Source organism: Zalophus californianus, chromosome 2 (genome assembly GCF_009762305.2).
Source record: "Zalophus californianus isolate mZalCal1 chromosome 2, mZalCal1.pri.v2, whole genome shotgun sequence".
NCBI lineage: Eukaryota > Metazoa > Chordata > Mammalia > Carnivora > Otariidae > Zalophus > Zalophus californianus.
This window is the reverse complement of record NC_045596.1, coordinates 60,762,456-60,782,057: the sequence shown is the minus strand read 5'-3', so window position 1 is coordinate 60,782,057 and position 19,602 is coordinate 60,762,456. Positions and strand designations below refer to the sequence as shown.

Genomic DNA, 19,602 nt, shown 5'->3' with positions numbered 1-19,602 from the left:
TGGCTTGGTTTTTGCTCAGGTCCACTATATGATTGATGAGAGGAATGGGCACTTTTCCTCTCAATACAAATTTACTCGCTTCAGTCTTCATCTTCCCTCTCAAGGTAGACAGATAGTTTCATTCACTTGCAACTCAGGACCGGGACTGGGGTGAGGCAAACGAGGTGCCTATGAATGCAAAATTTAAAAAGGCACTCACTCTTAGAATCATACAAGTTTGCAGATGGTACAAGTATATGACCCTAAGAGTAAGGACCTTCCTTAAATTCTGTGCCCCAGGCGTCTCAATGGCCACAACGCTTCTGTCATTAAATCATAAGTGGATCAGCCCCCACCTCGGCATGGTGTCTCATCAGCACTTTCCTACTTACCTACCTGTACTTTTTAATCTCATAGTGCCTTGGCCACAATGAGTCAAGGTCTAAAAGTCTATCCCACTTCTGAGGCCTTACTGCAATACTCACCCTGCTTGATCAGCAGCCCTGGTTTTGGGTTCAGCCAGACAGGGACACTCATAAGACCCAAAAAGGCTCTCCTCTCACTAGTTTACTCAGTTTTACAGAAGAATGCAAGGCAAGAAACATAACACACTATTTACCAGCAGGGTAGCATCAGATACATCCCTTTAACACAAGTCCTCACAGCAATCCAGGCCTGTTCTTTTGCTCCCAAAATGATGGCTTGGGTACAAGGAAACAAGTTTACACAGGTGGGTGTAGGAACCATCCTAGCTTAGTAGCCTCATTCCACATAAAGACAGTATCTCTTATGCCAGTCCATGAGTATAGTTTCAGGACTCAGCAAGAAAAACACCTGCATATGTCACACCGCATTCGGGAATGCCCAAAGCTATGGCTTCCCCCAAATATTTACAGTTTATTCACAACCCTCCCAGCTCAGATGCATTTTACCAATCAAGCGCTATGTTTACCATTAGGCAGTGTTATACGGTTACACAGTGGTCATTTCACCTTCAGTAGATTACAGAGAAACAGGAGGCCATTTTCACAGGAGGAAGGAGAAAGGGTTTATTAATTTTTCACTCAGACACCAAGCCACAACATCATAAAATTTCAGAATGCTGGGGATAAGAAAACATTCTAAAACCATCCGAAGATAAAAATAAGGTCTCATTCAAGGTTTTAGTAATTAGAATGGCTTCCTGCTCTTCAACAGCAGCACCAGAAACGAGAAGACAATGGAGGAATATCTCCAAAATTCCAAGGAAAATCGTTTCCAAAACAGAAATACAAATCTATGCAAACTATTATTCAAGCTTACAGGTAGATTTTTCAGACGTGCAAAGTCTTAAAAATTTCCTTCAATGTCCCTTTTCTCAGAAAACTTTTAGAGAACACACACCCTTGCCAAACAAAGAAGTAATACAAGAAGGAGGAGAAAATTCCAAGATATAGGGGATTCCTCACAGGGGAGAAACAAAAGGAAGTCTCTACAGTTGTGAGGAGAGATTTTAGGATATTCAGCAGGCCTAAAGAGTACAGCACAGAGTAGTTTGATGGGGGGAATCCAGGAGTATATTCCAAAAAAAAAAAAAAAAAATAGAGAGAGAGAGAGAGAAAGTATCTAATATGTCTGAATGTACTAAGTGGAGATTTGTATTTCTAAGGATTTGGAGGTGAATTATTGATGGGATATAAAAAACTAAGGAAACAAAAAAAAAATCATACAACTAATAACCCTGGGGTAAAAAAGGTATTTAAAAAGGTATCAGTCTTGGGGTGCCTGGGTGGCTCAGTTGGTTAAGTGCCTGCCTTTGGCTCAGGTCATGATCTTAGGGTCCTGGGATGGAGCCCCACATCAGGTTCCCTGCTCAGTAGGGAGTCTGCTTCTCCCTCTGCCTCTTCCCCCTGCTTGTGCTCTCTCAAATAAAAAAATAAAATCTTAAAAAAAATAAATAAAAAGTTACCAGTCTTTATTACAATGGGAGATTGGGAAGGGGGGAAATGCACAAACACTGAGGAGGAGCGTAGGGTGGTGGTTATTAGATATATTTGGTTTACTGACGTGACAACTATTTCTAACTCCCTTCTCCTTGCCTCCCTATACTAGAGAGGCTGGAAAAGCTAATTACTTCATTTCCAAGCTTTTCTTCAAGTTATGGATTATCAAGTAGCTGTTCTGGTCCATGATATGTAATCAGAAATCTACTAGCAGTTTCTGGGAAAGCTTTTACTTTCCTGATTAAATAGGCAGATTTAGCTGCGGATACATCCCACTTCCCTTTCTTTTTGTCTTGAACATGGATTGATGCCTACAGCTACAATAGTCACATTGCAAACATCAATCAATAAACCCAACAGGGTAAGACTGGTGGAACAGAAAGACAAAAGACTGAGAATGAGTTACTGATGATGTAATTGATGAGGTTTAAAAATTTAAAAATCAAGAAATAACATGCTGAAACATATTATTAAAAAGTTTAGCTGAGGGGCGCCTGGGAGGCTCAGTCATTAAGCTTCTGCCTTCAGCTCAGGTCATGATCCCAGGGTCCTGCGATCGAGCCCTGCATCAGGCTCCCTGCTCTGCGGGAAGCTTGTTTCTCCCTCTCCTGCTCCCCCCGCTTGTGTTCCCTCTCTTGCTGTCTCTCTGTCAAATAAATAAAAAAAAAATCTAAAAAACAAAACAAAACAAAACTTTAGCTGAGAGGCAACTCGGTGGCTCAGGTGGTTAGGTGTCTGCCTTCGGCTCAGGTCATGATCCCAGGGTCCCGGGATCGAGCCCCACGCTGGGCTCCCTGCTTGGTGGGGAGTCTGCTTCTCACTCTCCTCTACCTCTCACCTTGCTTGTGCTCTCACCCTCAAATAAATAAAATCTTTTTTTTTTTTAAGATTTTATTTATTTATTTGACAGAGACAGAGACAGCGAGAGCAGGAACACACGCAGGGGGAGTGGGAGAGGGAGAAGCAGGCTTCCCGCTGAGCAGGGAGCCCCATGTGGGACATGATCCCAGGAGCCTGGGATCATGACCTGAGCCGAAAGCAGACGCTTAACGACTGAGCCACCCAGGAACCCTCAAATAAATAAAATCTTTAAAAAAAAAAAACTTTAGCTGAAAAATTAAAAATGAATGCCACTGAGGAGTGAAAATTGGGGATAGGGAACAGTGGGGCAGGGAGTTGCTATTTTTCATAGTAAGCCTTACAAGTAGGGCAATGGGCCAAGTACTTCTTTGTTGTGGGGGGCTGTTCTGTGCATTTTGTTTAGCAGCATCCTTGGCCTCTACCCATTAGATGCTACTAGTAGCAACTAGGGATGACTGTGAGAGTTAAAAATTCCAGTTATTACCAAATGACCCTGCAGGACAAAATTGCCCCAGTTGAGAACCATTGCCTTATAGTATTTTATTTAACTTTCCAGAAAGCTATAAATGTATTATTTTGATAAAATTAAATTATGGGGAATAAAACTAATGATATGAAAGGAACTAGAGACCATCAATGTCATTTCTCCTTTCAAACACCTGTCAGTTTCTTTCCTGACCTTTCCCTGGGCCTAAGAATCCAACTCCTTTCCTCCCAGACAAGCACAGACAGAACAGAGACACTTACCACCTAGAAACGCACACTCGTAATGGCTGCAGGTCTTGTTTGTGCTTTGAAGGATAAGGTTATTGCTGGCTCCATCCTGTGACACATTAAAAATCTCATTCAGAGGTATTAATATAATTCTTTCACTTTCTTTATCAAAAAAATTTTCTATAGCAACTCCAAAGCATGTGTGGATGGTTAACAGAATGTGTTGGTCATTAGCAGCTTGAGGTTTGGCTGAATACGCCAAGGTGAAATGGCCAAATCTGGCTTGGTTTAGCCCTCCAAATGTAAATGAGACATCCTGGCTTATACTATACACCACAGTTTTGTAACTGTCCTCACAAGGTCTTCTCAGCAACTGCAGGGCTTTTGTCAGATAAAAATGAAAAGCTTTGAACTGGAAGTCATAGATATAATCTTTTCGAGATAGGCCGGCCGTCTTCACAGCTTCATTGAACATATGGTAAAAGGGAGTCTGCTCTTGAGCTTCAGAAACATATGCCATCAGTGCTATTCCATGGTTATCTTTAAAACTCATAGGGAGAAAGATCCGAGTCTTCTGGGCTTCCCATCTGGCTTCTGCATTTTCCCACACATCCTTCAAGAGCTGATGGCTTGCTTTTTCCTCCTTGAGCAATTGGGGAACATATTTGACTTCCATTTTGTCAGTGCATTTTAGGTATTCATCATCAAATGCATTATCTGCCATGTCTAACATTTCAGCCTTCACCTTCAAAAGAAAAGGAAAAGGAAATTAATACTCTTGAAATGAGATATTTGGTGTATATCATTTTCTCTCCCTTACTGTCCCCACCCTCTCATGCCCTGCCTAGAATCTCTCCCTTGCTTAGAACCAACTTTGGACATGATTTTTATGTAGGAAGTATATTCCACTGTTACTGTTAACTTTTCTCAGCTGTGATCTCTTTGTATGAAACAGTAAAGGTTAGCAATGAGAAGTATGGGAACGATTATGCCTGTAATTCACTCATCTGAACCTTAGGGTGCAGAGGAAAGAGTAAGTGTGAAATTAAAGGAATGGGTAGCAGTCTTGGCTTTGAACAATATTCTTAGCTAGATTTTTTTCAACCCCTTAAGACTGCTGAATGACTCTGAAATATCATGTGTGAAATATGGTACATGATAAATACATAATGGTAAATATCATTCATTTTCCTTTGAGGATTCCCCCTCCCTTGCACATGTGGTTTGGGTAGAACTGATTCTGCACCTTTGCTCCTATGATAAGTAACGATGCAGGGGTGTTTTCTTTTGTTTTCTTTTTTTTTTTTTTGAGAGAAAGAGCGTGCACACACGAGAGAGAGCATGTGAGCAGGTGGAGTGGGGAGGGGCACATGGAGAGGGAGAGAGAGAATCTTAAGCAGGCTCCACACTCAGCAGTGCAGAGCCCCATGTGGGGCTCAATCTCACAACCCTGAGATCATGACCTGAGCCGAAATCAAGAATCAGATGCTTACTACTGGGTATTTACCCCAAAGATACAAATGTAGTAATCTAAAGGGGCACCTGTACCCCAATATTTATAGCAGCAATGTCCAAACTATGGAAAGAGCCCAGATGTCCATCAACAGATGAATGGTGAAGATGTGGTATATATATAAAATGGAATATTATGCAGCCATCAAAAAATGAAACCTTGCCATTTCCAATGACGTGGATGGAACTAGAGGGTATTATGCTAAGCGAAATAAGTCAATCAGAGAAAGACAATTATCATATGATCTCACTGATACGTGGAATTTGAGAAACAAGACAGAAGATCATAGGGGAAGATAGGAAAAAAATGAAACAAGACAAAACCAGAGAGGGAGATAAACCATAAGAAACTCTTCATCTCAGGAAATAAACTGAGGGTTGCTAGAGGGAAGGGGATTAGAAGGATGGGGTGGCTGGGCGATGGACACTGGGGAGCGTCTGTGTTGTGGGGAGCACTGTGTATTGTGTAAGACTGATGAATCACAGACCTGTACCCCTGAAACAAATAATACATTATATGTTAATAAGAATAAAAAAGAATCAGATGCTTAACTGACTGAGCCACGCAGGTGCCTAAGTGATGCGGTTTTAAAAACCAGAGTGCTCCTAGGGGGGAGAAAAAAAGCTTTTCCCCTCTACAAGCATAAGCTCTACCCATCATATTAGCTTGGGGTGGTCAGTGGTTATCCTTTTGGTTCCATGGAGAATCCTGTCTGTAAATAAAGCCAACAGAGGAAGGCTTGCAGAGCTGAAAGGGAGAGAGAAGAGGCCCCGATGACATTAGTTAAGGCCCTGGGTCTAGCTGTACCTGAAGACTGTCTTCTATTTCAGTCATAAGAATCAATAAATTCCCTATTTGCTTGAGCTAGTTTGAATCGTGTTTCTGTCACACACAACCAAAAAAGGCCTAATGTATCTTTAAATAATACATACAACATAGTAAGTGGGGTTGTATAATATAATTAGCACTAGCTTGGAGCCAGACAAATCTGGGTTCAAATTCCATAACTAGATACTAATTAGATAGGGGAAAGTTCTTTCACATTTCTAAGCTTCAATTTTCTCATCTAAAAATGAGGATAAGGGAAATAATATCTTAACTACAGGACTGTCGTAAAGAACTAATGATAAAATGAATATATGCAAAGCCCTTACCCACACTGCCCACCCACCTATTAAGCCTTGAACACACTGTGGTTATTTTCATTATTTCATGACAGGAATACATGTATTATACTGTAAGTTCCTCAAGGGCAGGAAATGTGTCACATTTACCTTTTGAATTCCAAGCTTCTATCAGAGCAACTAGCAAAATATTCAAGTGAACTAAATTAATGAAGGACAGGAAGAAAAGGCAGGTAAGGAAACCCCCCCCACCTTAAAAGGATTTTACACCACCCCCAGAAGAAACCCTCCACCCTTTCGCACGTGATAGATAGATGACAAAAATGTGATTGGGTGACCCGTGCAGAGAGGGTTAATCAGATTAAAAGAGCCTGCCAACAAGCCCATAAAAACCCCTAGACTTAGAAACTCTGGGGGACACCCTCTCGGGTCCCCTCCCTCTTCAGGAACTTTGTACTATCACTTTGCTATCACTCAATAAACTTTGCTTTGCTGCCCACCACTCTTCATCTGGTCTGCCTCTTCATTCTTTGAAGCGGCATGACCAAGAACTGCGGGCACTAAAGAAAAAGAAATCCTGTACTCTGGCCTATGGATCAAAACAAAGGACAAGCAAACCTGCGCAGAGACACCACTTAAGGGTTTCTACAAATAAAAGGATAATGCCTTCATCATGTTCTCTTTCCACTATTCTATACTTGTAATAGTACATCGGTTGCATAAGCCACAACCTAAGCAGGAGACCTCAGCTGAAAACTTTATAAGGACCCTTAGACGCTGTTAAAGTTGCAGCCTCCGAGTGAATGATTTTTTTTTTAACCTCATGAATGATTCTTGAAAAGTGTGTTTGAGTGTGTGAGTGAAAGTGGGTGTGGCAGGAGTGAGGAGAGGGAGAAGGGGGGGGAGAGAGAGAGACAGAGAATCAACCTAAAAAAGCAAAATAAATATCCCAGGCTATCTGCTTCCTACTATCTCTCTTCTCCCCCTCACAGACAAACTTCTTGAAAGAAATGTCTACCCTTGATATGGCCATTTCATTTCCACTCATATCTCAGTCCTCTTTACTCAGCACCCCACTCCCATTCCTCCACCTAAACAGCTCTCCCTAAGGGAACACCTCTTAGAGTCTTTTGAAGATCCAACATATTCTACTGGCCATTAAATGTTGGGAGTTTCTCAAAGCTATTTATTTTTTAACTCTCAACTTAGGCAATTATATACATGCTCATAGTGTCAATTATCATCTAAATCTCTCTGACCTGTCCCTGTAAACGTCAGATCCGTATTATCAACTGCCTACTTAGTAACTCCACTTGAATTGCACAAAGACCCTTCAACTGTTAATAGTCTAAGAGCAAACTTACCCTCTTACTGCCTACAGCACCCATCAACAACCTGGCCCTTCATTTTAGAGTTTTCCTAGGTATCTTCTTCTCAGTCACCCTCTGTGGCCACTCTATCACTAAGACCTAACAAACTTCTCCAGGGTGTCTTCTGTGTGCCAAGCACTAAGTGTTCCTATATATTAATGAACTCATTTAATCTTCATGGCAACCCTGTGCGGTAGATACTATTAGTCCCTTTTTTAAGGATGAGCAAACTAAAACAGATAGAGTAACTTGTCTGAAATTGAGATTTGAAGCCAGGCAATCTGGCCCCAGCATCTGTCCTCTTTAAACAAAATGTCCTGTTTCCAATGATAAAGACCACTGACATTTATGTAGCACTTTCAGAAGACTTTAATTTTCTCCTCCTAGCAACTATTATGAAAGTTTGGGCAGACAATTCATAACATCATTTTATAAATGAAGAAACTGGGCCAGCATCAGAAACGGTCTTTATTACCAGCCACAGAATATTCTGCTGGGGAAGTTATTGAGACCACTGAACTCCTGGGTCTGTAGGTCAGTTTCCTGAAGTGGGAATCTGAGCTTCAGGGGATTAAATCACTGCCATCTCCTAGCCAAGAAATGCATTTTCCTTTGCAGCACAGAACGTACCATGGTGTATCTTGAGCACTAATACCTGACTCATTTTCAAGACTTCAATATATTATAAGACATCACACCCTGAAACCACCTCCCACATTCCTCACATATATCTGAGTCACATCATATCAGAGTCATATCATATCCTATCCAGCATGTTCCTTTCTCTTCCTATGCCTCTAACCAGTCTCCACAGGTCTAATTTTAGACATTAAGTCTTTCTGGCCCAAAGCCACAGTTGATTGTGTGTTCTGTACAGTGAGTGCCTTGAGCAGTGAAAAAGTTCACAAATGCCACCACCATTCAGGGACAACTGAATGGATATTAAGAGACATGTCCAAAAGGCTAGGTGAATACACTGATAACATTTTCTTCCTCTGTCTTATCCACCGAAACAAAAGCCCTTACTAATGAAATTTAATTAGCAAAAATTTATTACAAAAATATTATCAAAAAATGTGGAAATGACCTAAATGTTAATGAAAAGAAACTGGTTAAACAAATTATGGAACAGTCACAGAACACACATGAAAATTATGTTACAAAAGAATGTTAAAAATGCATATCAAAACCACAGTGAGATACCACTTCACATCCATTAGAATGGCTATAATCATAAGGAAAGTAAGTGTTGGCAAAGATGTAGAGAAACTGAACCCTCATACATTGCTGGTGGGAATATAAAATGGTACAGCCACTGGGGAAAACATAAAGTTACCATATGACCCAGCAATTCTACCCATAGTTACATACCCAAGAGAACTGAAAACATGTTCACATAAAAATCTATACATGAAAGTTCAAAGCAGAATTATTCATTCCTAAGAGCCTTTAAAAAGTGAGAACCCAAATGTCCATCAATTAATAAATGGGTAGGGATGCCTGGCTGGCTCAGTCGGTTAAGTGTCTGTCTTTGGCTCAGGTCCTGATCTCAGACTCCCTGCTCGCGGGGAGTCAGCTTCCCCCCCTCCCCTCCCCCCACTCCCGCTCGTGCTCTCTCTCTCAAATAAATAAAATCTTAAAAAAAATTAATAAATGGATAAGCAAAATGTGGCATAACCATACAATGGAATATTATTCAGCTCTAAAAAGTAATGAAGTACTAGTATATGCTACAACATAGATGAACTTTGAAAACAATACACTAAGTGAAAGAAGCCACATAAAGGGCCAGATACTGTATGATTACATTCGGGTGAAATAACCAGAATATGCAAATCCACAGAAACAGAAAGTAGTAATGGTTGTTAAGGGATGCAGGGAAGAGGGAATTGGGACTGATTGCTGGTAACTACAGGACTTCTTTTGGGGGTGATGGGAATGTTCTATAATGAGATAGTGGTGATGGTTGTACAACACAGTGAATTTATGAAAACCACTGAATTATGTACTTTAAAATGGTGATTTTTTTTATATGTGAATTATACCTCAGTTTAAAAAATCATACGGCAGTACAGGCAACAGAATACACAATGATTCCATTGACAAGGGATCAGTATATTAAATGCAAAAATAAAATTTTAAGAACTTAACATTTTTTTTAAAGATTTTATTTATTTATTTGACAGAGACACAGCGAGAGAGGGAACACATGCAGGGGCAGTGGGAGAGGGAGAAGCAAGCTTCCTGCGGAGCAGGGAACCTGATGCGGGTTCGATCCCACAACCCTGGGATCATGACCTGAGCCGAAGGCAGACACTTAACGGCTGAGCTACCCAGGCGCCCCAGAACTTAACATATTCTAAAGAAGGCACTTCAAAACAGTGGAAAAATATTAAGTAGTGATGTGACAGTTAACACTGTGGAGAAAGAAATCAAATGAGATGCCTCGCTCATATTTTACATAAAAATATGTTACAGAATGTTTAAAGATTCAACTGCAAAAAATAAAATCATAAAAGTTTTATAAGAAAAAAAGAACCCCAGATGTGAGAAAATGGTCATTATATAGTTTAACAAAACACACATAACCAAACACTGCAGTGTCATCTTATTTGGACAAAATACATATTTTAAGAATATGACATAGACATTTATATACAGTAGTAACTTAAAAAGCAAAGTAAAATAATACTTTCTACAGTGTGAATCCATTTTTCTAAATTATACACACACACACACACACACACACACACACACACACACACACAGAAAAAAGAACCAACAGATTAAGAGTCTTTTCCCTCTGAGTGGAGGGATTGTGAATGATTTTTACTTTCCTCTGTTTGCTTAATTTTAATTTTTTCAACTTTCTACAGTTGGCCTGTATCTAATGTGTAAAATGAAAAGATAAAAGCTACTTGTAAAAATCTAATTACCTATTCTATTTATTCTATCCACTCTCATTTCCAACATCAACCCACACAGATGCCGCAGGCAACAAGAGTTCCCATTCCAATGACCACATATTTCCCATTCCCAACATTACCTGGAAAATGTCCATTAGAATCATAGCTGCCAGCAGCATGGTGACCATATCAAAATGTCCCATCTTCATTTTTCTCTTCTACATTAAAATAAAGAAATTCTAATTTAGCAGACTTAAAAAAGTAAGTTTAGGGAAGTAGAGCAGGATGACACAGTATATGTATTTCATTCAGGGTGAGAGTAGATATCATGATGGTCAGGAAGTGATCATCAGTAAATTTCCAATGGCTGGATGGGCCATTAGATTCTGTCTGGTGGCTAACATCCTCATTCTACAGATAGGGAAACAAAAGCTCAGAGAACTTCAGAAATTTGTTCAAGACTGAATCTGTCCATTTCCATTCTCCTCCAGCCATGGTGTCTCTCCCATCACAGACAGTCATTGGTAGTCATATTTTCTTCCTATCTCTGAATTTCCCCTTAGCATACACAGGAAATAACACAAACTAAAAAACAATCACTTCAGACTGGTGGTGTCCTAGCTCCCAGTTTCCAAATATTCCCCAGTAGTTATGGTCCATGCACATCATCCATTCTTTTATCCTCTTTGCAAACTAAGTCACACCCATCTGTGTAGGATGGAGGGAATGATGAGACCAGTAGTGGTACTAACTGGAGGGTTACCCAAGGGGGCCTCCTTCCCCCAAATATTCAGATTCAAGAGAAGCCCAAGGATAAAACAAGTGTCTTGCATAAATTTCTGATGGCAGGAATGAAAATAAGAAAAATTAGGTAGGCAGGAATTCTAATAAGATTCCTTTGGCCAAATTCCTTTGGCCTAAGACTCTTTGGCCAAATGCCCAATACTTGTCCCAATATTTAGGAGACTGAAAGGGGTAAACAGGAGGGTGAGAGGGCCTCAAGAGCTGAAGCTGTCCCCACAGCCATTAACTGATTCAATTAAAGGTTGGTTCTTTCCACATACCTGCAACAAAGCTGACTTTACTGGAACTGAACAGAGATCTCTACTTTATCCTACCAATCACCATATTCTGGCATCTGCAAATGGGAATGAACAGCATAGGGGAAAGGAGAGTTCTCTCTTTGGCCCCACATTCCCATCTTTACTCAGGAGCAGTTTCTTTCACTAGAGACTCTAAAATATACAACCAAATGCCACTTTTGTGTTAAACTTCACTTTCTAAAAAATATTTGAAATATAATACTCGACAGGTAACTGTCACGAGGCAGTATGTGCCAAGCAAGCTCTGAGTCAGGGTTTTCTGAAAATTCTTTACTTCTGTAGCTGAGTGTAAGTAAGTTAAAATGTTTACCTGGCTTTTCTGCCTGTGGAGAAGGTTTAACTGATGCTAGGTCTCAAACTGTTTCCCCACTCTCTCAGTTGTGGTAAGCGTGTCTTCAGGATGGGAGGTTGTTGACAGTGAGAGCCGAGAGGGAATGCTTTTCTTTTTATAAACACCCCCAGCAGTAGCTTGGCAGTGGCACCTCACCCCATTTGTGTTCTGCTATTTATATCTGGCCCCCACACTATCCTTTGGAATCACTGCTGTTAACACATGCAATCTCCAAAGGGCTTGCAAAGCCACAGCAATTCCCCCTAACCACACAGCATGTTCAGTTCCAAGCCCTGCTGTAGACTTCTCAGAGAGTGATCCCCTCTCATTCCTAACCCTTGTCAAACTAAAGCAAGGATTTTACCCGAACTAGATGGTTCATATAACCTAGGGAACTTGCTGTGTTAATCTCTGGCAATGATGATGGCCATCACCATTCACTCAAGCAGCTTACTATTTTTCAGGTAACTGTGCCAGCTGCTGGGATACACAAGCAAGTAAAACAAAGTACTAAAAAGCACCCACAATCTGATAAAACAAATTAATATTTATACTTAACCAAAACATATGTTGAAAATCCAAGTGAGTTTTAGAAGAAGTCTAGTGAGAACACTAAGGGAAGGATTTGGTAATACCTGCAACTATAGTTCGATGTGAGTAAGGTACACAGAGCAAATATATAGACTGCAACGCTGAAGAACACTTAGTAGTTCGCTGACTATGGATAAAAAACTGTGAAATGTCCTAGGAAATTTATGCATATATATCAAAATACATTAATACAATATATTAGATAATGCACAATATAGAACAGCCCCAAACTGGAAACCATCCAAATGCCTAACAACAGTAGAATGGGTACATTGTTATATTCATACAATAGAATTTTGTATAGTACTGAAAATGAATAAACTCTAATCATATATAAGAAATGTAAATAAATCTTAACAAAATATTTTCAAGCAAAAGAAGAGACACGAATATGTATATACTGTATGATTTAACTTAGGGAACAAAATCAAACAAAGCACATCTATAAGATTAGAGTCAGAATACTGGTTACTCTGAGTAGGAAATAATAACTGGAAGAGGAGCAATGAGAGTATCTGGGATGCTGTTTAGGTTCTGGGTGTTGATTATATGGATATATTCAGGTGTGAAAATTCACCAAGCTATATACTTACGTGTATTTTCCTCTGAATGTGTGCATATGTACATATATTATTACTCAACTAAACATTTTAAGTATTAAAGTGCACCCATTTTTATAAAACCCACCTCTAATCTTCAGCCTTCAAAACCTCTAACTTCTTCCCACTGCACTAGTTAAGCTGTTTAAGATACAATTTAATACACTAAGTAGACTCCCAGCAATAGCATTAAAAAAAAAAAAAAAGGTTTGATCAGAAAGAAAAAAGAGGGTTAGCACATGTTTTCAGGCTTTATGTTCACACTGACCGTTTAAGTCTTAGGCATGTGAGCCTACAGGAGTGGGATTTTCCTGTCTTTGGTACTAAAGCCTACCAGATTTGTCTATATATCACACAAAAGACAAAGTCCACCAAAAAGCCTGAAGTTCAAGGCAACTCCGGCCTTGTTTATGCTCAATATGCTTTTGCTCCATTCCTGTTTTAAACTTTTAGTTGAGATATAATTAACATACAAAACCTATTAGATTCATGTACATAACATGTTTGATATTGTGTATATTGCAAAATGATCACCATAAGAAGTCTAGTTAATATGTCACCATATTTACAAATTTTTGTCTGTGCAATAATTTTTAAGACATACTCTCTGAACTTTCAAATATGCAATATGGTATTATTACTTACAATCACCATGTTGTACCTTATATTGCCATGACATTTATTTTATAACTGAAAATTTGTACCTTTTGACTCCCTTCAGCCATTTCACCCACCGCTCCCAACCCCCAACTATGGCAACCACCAATCTGTTCTCTGTCTTGGTTTTTTTAGTTTTTGATTTTTAGATTCCACATATAAATGAGATCATATGATGTTTTTGTCTTTGACATTTCATTTTAGCATGCTGCTCTCAAGGTCCACCCATGTTCTCACACATGGATGTGATATGTTTTACTCTTTTTTATGGCTGATAATATTCCATTTATATATGTATATATATGTGTGTGCATACAAACACACACATTTTCTTTATCCATTCATCCACTGATGGACACTTAAGGTTGTTTCCATATCAAACAAACTGAGTGTTGCTGGAGTGGTCGGGGGTGGGAGGGATGGGGTGGCTGGGTGATAGACATTGGGGAGGGTATGTGCTATGGTGAGCGTTGTGAATTGTGCAAGACTGTTGAATCACAGACCTGTACCTCTGAAACAAATAATGCAACATATGTTAAGAAAAAAGAAAAAGAAGAAGATAGCAGGAGGGGAAGAATGAAGGGGAGTAAGTCAGAGGGGGAGACGAACCATGAGAGACGATGGACTCTGAAAAACAAACTGAGGGTTCTAGAGGAGAGGAGGGTAGGGGGATGGGTTAGCCTGGTGATGGGTATTAAAGAGGGCACATTCTGCGTGGAGCACTGGGTGTTATGCACAAACAATGAATCATGGAACACTACATCAAAAACTAATGATGTAATATATGGTGATTAACATAACAATAAAAAATTTTAAAAAAATTTTAAAAAAAGGTTGTTTCCATATCTTGGCTATTGTAAATAATACTGTAATGACATGGGGGTGATGCATACCTTTTCAAGTTAGTGTTTTGTTTTCTTCATATAAATAAATACCCAAAGTGAAACTGCTGGATATGGCAGATCTATTTTTTCCATAGTGGCTGTTTCCAATATATACTAACACAAACAGTGCACAAAGATCCCCTTTTCCACATCCTTGCCAACACTTGGTATTTTTCCCCTCACAGTCCTACCCCTTTGTTCTTTTTGATAATAGCCATTCTTCTAACAGATGTGATATGATAGCCCACTGGGGTTTTCACTTGCATTTCCCTGATTAGTGACTTTGGAGATCTCTTTAATGTACCCACTGGCCTTCATCTGTTCATTTTTTAAATTGGATTAATTTTTTTTGCTATTGTCTGAGTTCTTCATATATTTTAGATACCAACCCCTTATCAGATATATGATTTGCAAATATTTTCTTCCACTCGGTAGGTTGCCTTTTCATTTTGTTACTGGTTTCCTTTGCTGTGCAGAAACTTTTTAGTTTGATATAGTCCCAATTGTTTATTTTTGCTTTTGTTGCCTTGCTTTTGGTGTCAAATCCAAAAATTACTGCCAAGATTGATGTCAAGGAACTTAATCTCTATATTTTCTTCAAGAGTTTTTATGGTTTCATGTCTTACATTCAAGTCTTTAATCCATTTTGAGTGAATTTTTGTATATGGCCTAAGAAAGTGGTCCAGTTTTCCCAACACCATTTATTAAAGAGATTGTCCTTTCCCCATTGTATATTCTTGGTGCCTTTTTTTTTTTTAAAGATTTTATTTATTTGACGGAGAGAGAGTGAGCACAAGTAGGGGGAGCATCAGGCAGAGGGAGAGGGAGAAGCGGGCTCCCCGCTCAGCGGGCAGCCCGATGCAGGGTTGGATCCCAGGACCCTGGGATCGTGACTGGAGCTGAAGGCAGATGCTCAACGACTGAGCCACCCAGGTGCCCCCTTGGTGTCTTTTTCTAAATTAATTTACCATATATGTATGGGTTTATTTCTGGGATCTCTATTCTGTTCCATTGATCTGTGTGTCTGGCTTTTTGTTGTTTTTAATTTTTTTCATAAAGATTAATCTATTCCTTTGAGAGAGAGAGAGACAGAGACAGCAAGTGAGAGAAAGAGCAGGGGGGAAGGTAGAGGAAGAGGGAGAAGCAGACTCCCTGCTGAGCAGAGTGCCAAAAGCGGGGCTCAATTCCAGGACCCCAGGATCATGACCTGAGCCAAAGGTGGTCACTTAAATGATGGAGCCAGTCAGGTGCCCCGGTTGTTTTTAAGTAGGCTCCATGCCCAGTGTGGAGCCCAATGTAGGACTTGAACTCATGACCCCGAGATCAAGACCTGAGCTGAGATCAAGAGCTGGATGCTCAACTGACTGAGCCACCTAGGTGCCCCTGTGTGTCTGTTTTATGTCAATACTGTAGTAGTGTGATTACTATAGTTTTATAATATAATCTGAAATCAGGAAGCCTGATGCTTTGTTCTTCTTTCTCAAGATTGCTTAGGTTATGTGGGGTCTTTTGTGGTTCTACACAAATTTTAAAATTGCTTGTTCTATTTCTGTGAAAAAATGCCACTGGAATTTTGACAAAGGTTGCATTAAATCTATAGATTGCTATGGGCAGTATGAACATTTTACCAATTTGAATTCTTCCTATCCATGAGCATGGAATATTGTTCCATTTATTTGTGTCTCCTTATATTTCTTTCAATCAATGTCATACTTCTCAGTACATAAGTCTTTCTCCTCCTTGATTATATTCCTAGTACTCTGCTCATTTTAATGCAACTGAAAATGGGGTTATTTTCTTAATTTCTTTTTTTTTTAAGATTTATTTCAGAGAGAGAGAGCATGCATGCAAGTTGGGGGGAGGGACAGAGGGAGGGGAGAGGAGAGAGAGAGAGAATCACAGACGCCCCACTGAGTCCGGAGCCCAATGTGGGGCTTGATTTCACAACGCTGAGATCATGCCCAGAGCCAAAATCAAGAGTTGGGACACTTAACCAACTGAGCCACCCAGGTGCCCCCTTAATTTTTCTGATAGTTTGTTATTGGTGTATAGAAATACAACATATATGCCATGGACAGAGACACACAGGACAGAAGGCTATGTAAAGATATGGGCAGAGATTGGTGTGATACATTTACAAGCCAAGGGACACCAAGGATTGCTGGAAACCACCAGGTGCTAGCTAAGAAGCATGGAACAGATTCTCCTTGGGCCTCCAGTGGAAACCAACCCCGCTTATCCCTTAACTAGCACCAACTGTCAGAGTGGAAACCAACCCCGTGTATCCCTTAACTAGCACCAACTGTCAGAGAATAAATTTGTTTAAAAAAAAAAAAAGAAATACAACATATTTCTCTGTATATTGACTTTGAAATACTTTTTTTTTTTAAGAGAGAGAGAAAGCCCAAAACGGGGAGGGGCACAGGGAGAGGGAGAGGGAGAGAAATCCTTGAGCAGACTCCCCTCTGAGCACAGACGCCAACTTGGGGCTCAATCCCAGGACCCTGAGATCATGACCTGAGCCAAAATCAAGAGCTGGACACTTAACCAACCAAGCCACCCAGGCAACTCTCTGTATATTGACTCTGTATCCTGCAATTTTACTGAATTTACTAGTTCTAATGGTTTTTTGGTGGAATCTTTTAAGGTTTTCTATATATAAAATGCCATGTCATCTGCAGAGTGATAATTTTCCTTCTTTATCTCCAATTTGGATGGCTTTTATCTTTTTCTTGCCCAATTGCTGTGACTATGACTTCAACATTATGTTGAATAAAAGTGGCAATAGCGGGCATCACTGGGGCTCCTGGGTGGCTCAGATGGTTAAGAGTCTGACTCTTGGTTTCAGCTCAGGTCATGATCTCAGGGTCCTGGAATCAAGCCTTGCATTGGGCTCTGCGCTCAGTGGGGAGTCTGCTTTTTCCCTCTCTTTCTGCGCCTCCCCCACTCACACATAGTCTCTCAAATAAATGAATAAATCTTAAAAAAAAAAAAAAGCGGGCATCCTTGTCTTGTTCCTAATCTTAGAGAAAAAGCTTTCACTTAACCCCACTGGGTTGTAATATTAGTTGTGGGCTTGTCATAAATGACCTTCATTATATTGAGGGACATTCCCTCTATACCCACTTTAATGCAAGTTTTTATTATAAATGGATATTGAATTTTGTCACATGCTTTTTCTGCTTCTATTTAAATGATCATATGATTTTCTCGCCTCATTTTGTTAATGTGGTGTATCACACTGATTGATTTGTAAATGTTGAATCATCCTTGCATCCTTGGAATAAATTCCACTTGATCACAGGGTACAATCCTTTTAATGTATTGTTGAATTTGGCTTGCTAATATTTTCTTGAGCAATTTTGCATCTATGTTCATTAGGGCTACTGGTCTGTAATTTTCTTTTCTTCTCAGTAATTGTCTTTTCTTGTCTGGTTTTGATATCATGGTGATGCTGGTCTCATACAAGGAGTTTAGAATGTTCCCTTCTCTTTTATTTTTTGAAGAGTTTGATTGGTGTTAATTCTTCTTTGGTAGAATTCATCAGTGAAGTTATTTGGTCCTGGAATTTTGTTTGTTGGGAGGTTTTAGAGATTTTCTTATTTATTGGACACAGAGAGAGACACACAGCAAGAGGGGGAACACAGGCACAGGGAGAAGGAGAAGCAGGCTTCCCACTGAACAGGGAGCCCAATGTGGGGCTCAATCCCAGGACCCTGAGATCATGACCTGAGCTGAAGGCAGAACGCTTAATGACTGCGCCACCCAGGCACCCCTGTTGGGAGGTTTTAAATTATTGCTTCAATCTCCTTACTAGTAATCGATCTGTTCAGATATTTTTTCTCTTCCTGATTCAGTTTGGAAAGGTTTTATGTTTCTAAGAATTTATCCATTTTTTTTCTAAGTGGTCCAATGTGTTAGCATGTGATTGTTCAAAAGTCTCGAGTGATCCTATGTATTTCTGTAGTATCAGTTGTAATGATTCTTCTGTCATTCTTGATTTTACTTAAATCCTCTTTTTTCTTCTTGGTGAGTTTAGCTAAAGGTTTGGCAATTTTGTTTATATTTTCTAAGAACCAGATCTTGGTGGGGTGCCTGGGTGGCTTAGTTGGTTAGGCGTCTGCCTTCGGCTTGGGTCATGATTCCAGGATCCTGGGATCGAGCCCCACATCGGGCTCCCAGCTCAGCGAGGAGTCTGCTTCTCCCTCTCCCTCTGCTGCTCCCCCTGCTTGTGATCTCTCACTCTCAAATGAATGGATAAAATCTTAAAAAAAAAAAAAAAAAAAGAACCAGTTCTTGGTTTCATTGATCTTTTCTATTGTCTTTTTGTCTCTTTTTCATTTATTTCTCCTCAGACTTTTATTTCCTTCCTTCTACTAACTTTGGGCTTCATTTGTTCTTCTTTTTCTGGTTTCCTCAGGTGTAAGTTAGGTTGAGATTTTTCTTGTTTCTGAGGTATATGCATTTATTGCTATGAACTTCTCCCTAGAGCTCTTTTTGCTGTAATCCCATAATTTTTGGTATACTGGTTTGGTATTTTCATTTTCATTTGTCTCAAGATATTTTTTTGGATTTCACTTTTGAATTCTTTACTGACCCACTGACTATTCAGTAGCATGTTGTTTAATATCCACATATTAATTTTTCAGTTTTCTTTTTGTAATTGATTTCTAGTTTCATACCACTGAGTTTGGAAAAGATGTTGATATGATTTCAATGTTAAGTTTGTGAAGACTTGATCTAACCTAGAGTTATGTTTCATGTGCACTTGAGAAGAATGTGTATTCTGTTGCTTCTGGATGGTATGTTCTATATATACCTGTTAGGTCCATCTGCTCAAATGTGCCATTTAAGGTCAATGTTTCCTTAGTTTTTGCTGTCTGATCTAACTATTGATGTAAGAAAGGTGGTGTTCAAGTCCCCTACTATCATTGGGTTGCTGTCTAATTCTCCCTTTAGGTGTGTTAATACTTGCTTTATGTATTTAG

General features: G+C 39.6%; 1 protein-coding gene across 6 annotated transcripts in view; it reads right to left on the bottom strand.

Moving 5' to 3' along the window:
• The window catches only part of ART3 (ADP-ribosyltransferase 3 (inactive)), a 155,011-nt gene that overhangs the window by 19,743 nt on the left and 115,666 nt on the right, over positions 1–19,602 (bottom strand). For 5 of the 6 annotated variants that reach the window (XM_027599235.2, XM_027599238.2, XM_027599239.2 and 2 more), the window contains exons 1-3: positions 11,863–11,974; positions 10,590–10,667; positions 3,570–4,281 (exon numbers count right to left, since the gene is read on the bottom strand). In XM_027599235.2, coding sequence (XP_027455036.1) covers positions 3,570–4,281; positions 10,590–10,658 — 781 coding nt within the window. In that variant the 5' untranslated portion in view covers positions 10,659–10,667; positions 11,863–11,974. Of the gene's footprint in view, positions 1–3,569; positions 4,282–10,589; positions 10,668–11,862; positions 11,975–19,602 lie in introns of those variants that run through there. The other variant, XM_027599236.2, reaches the window with a different exon arrangement.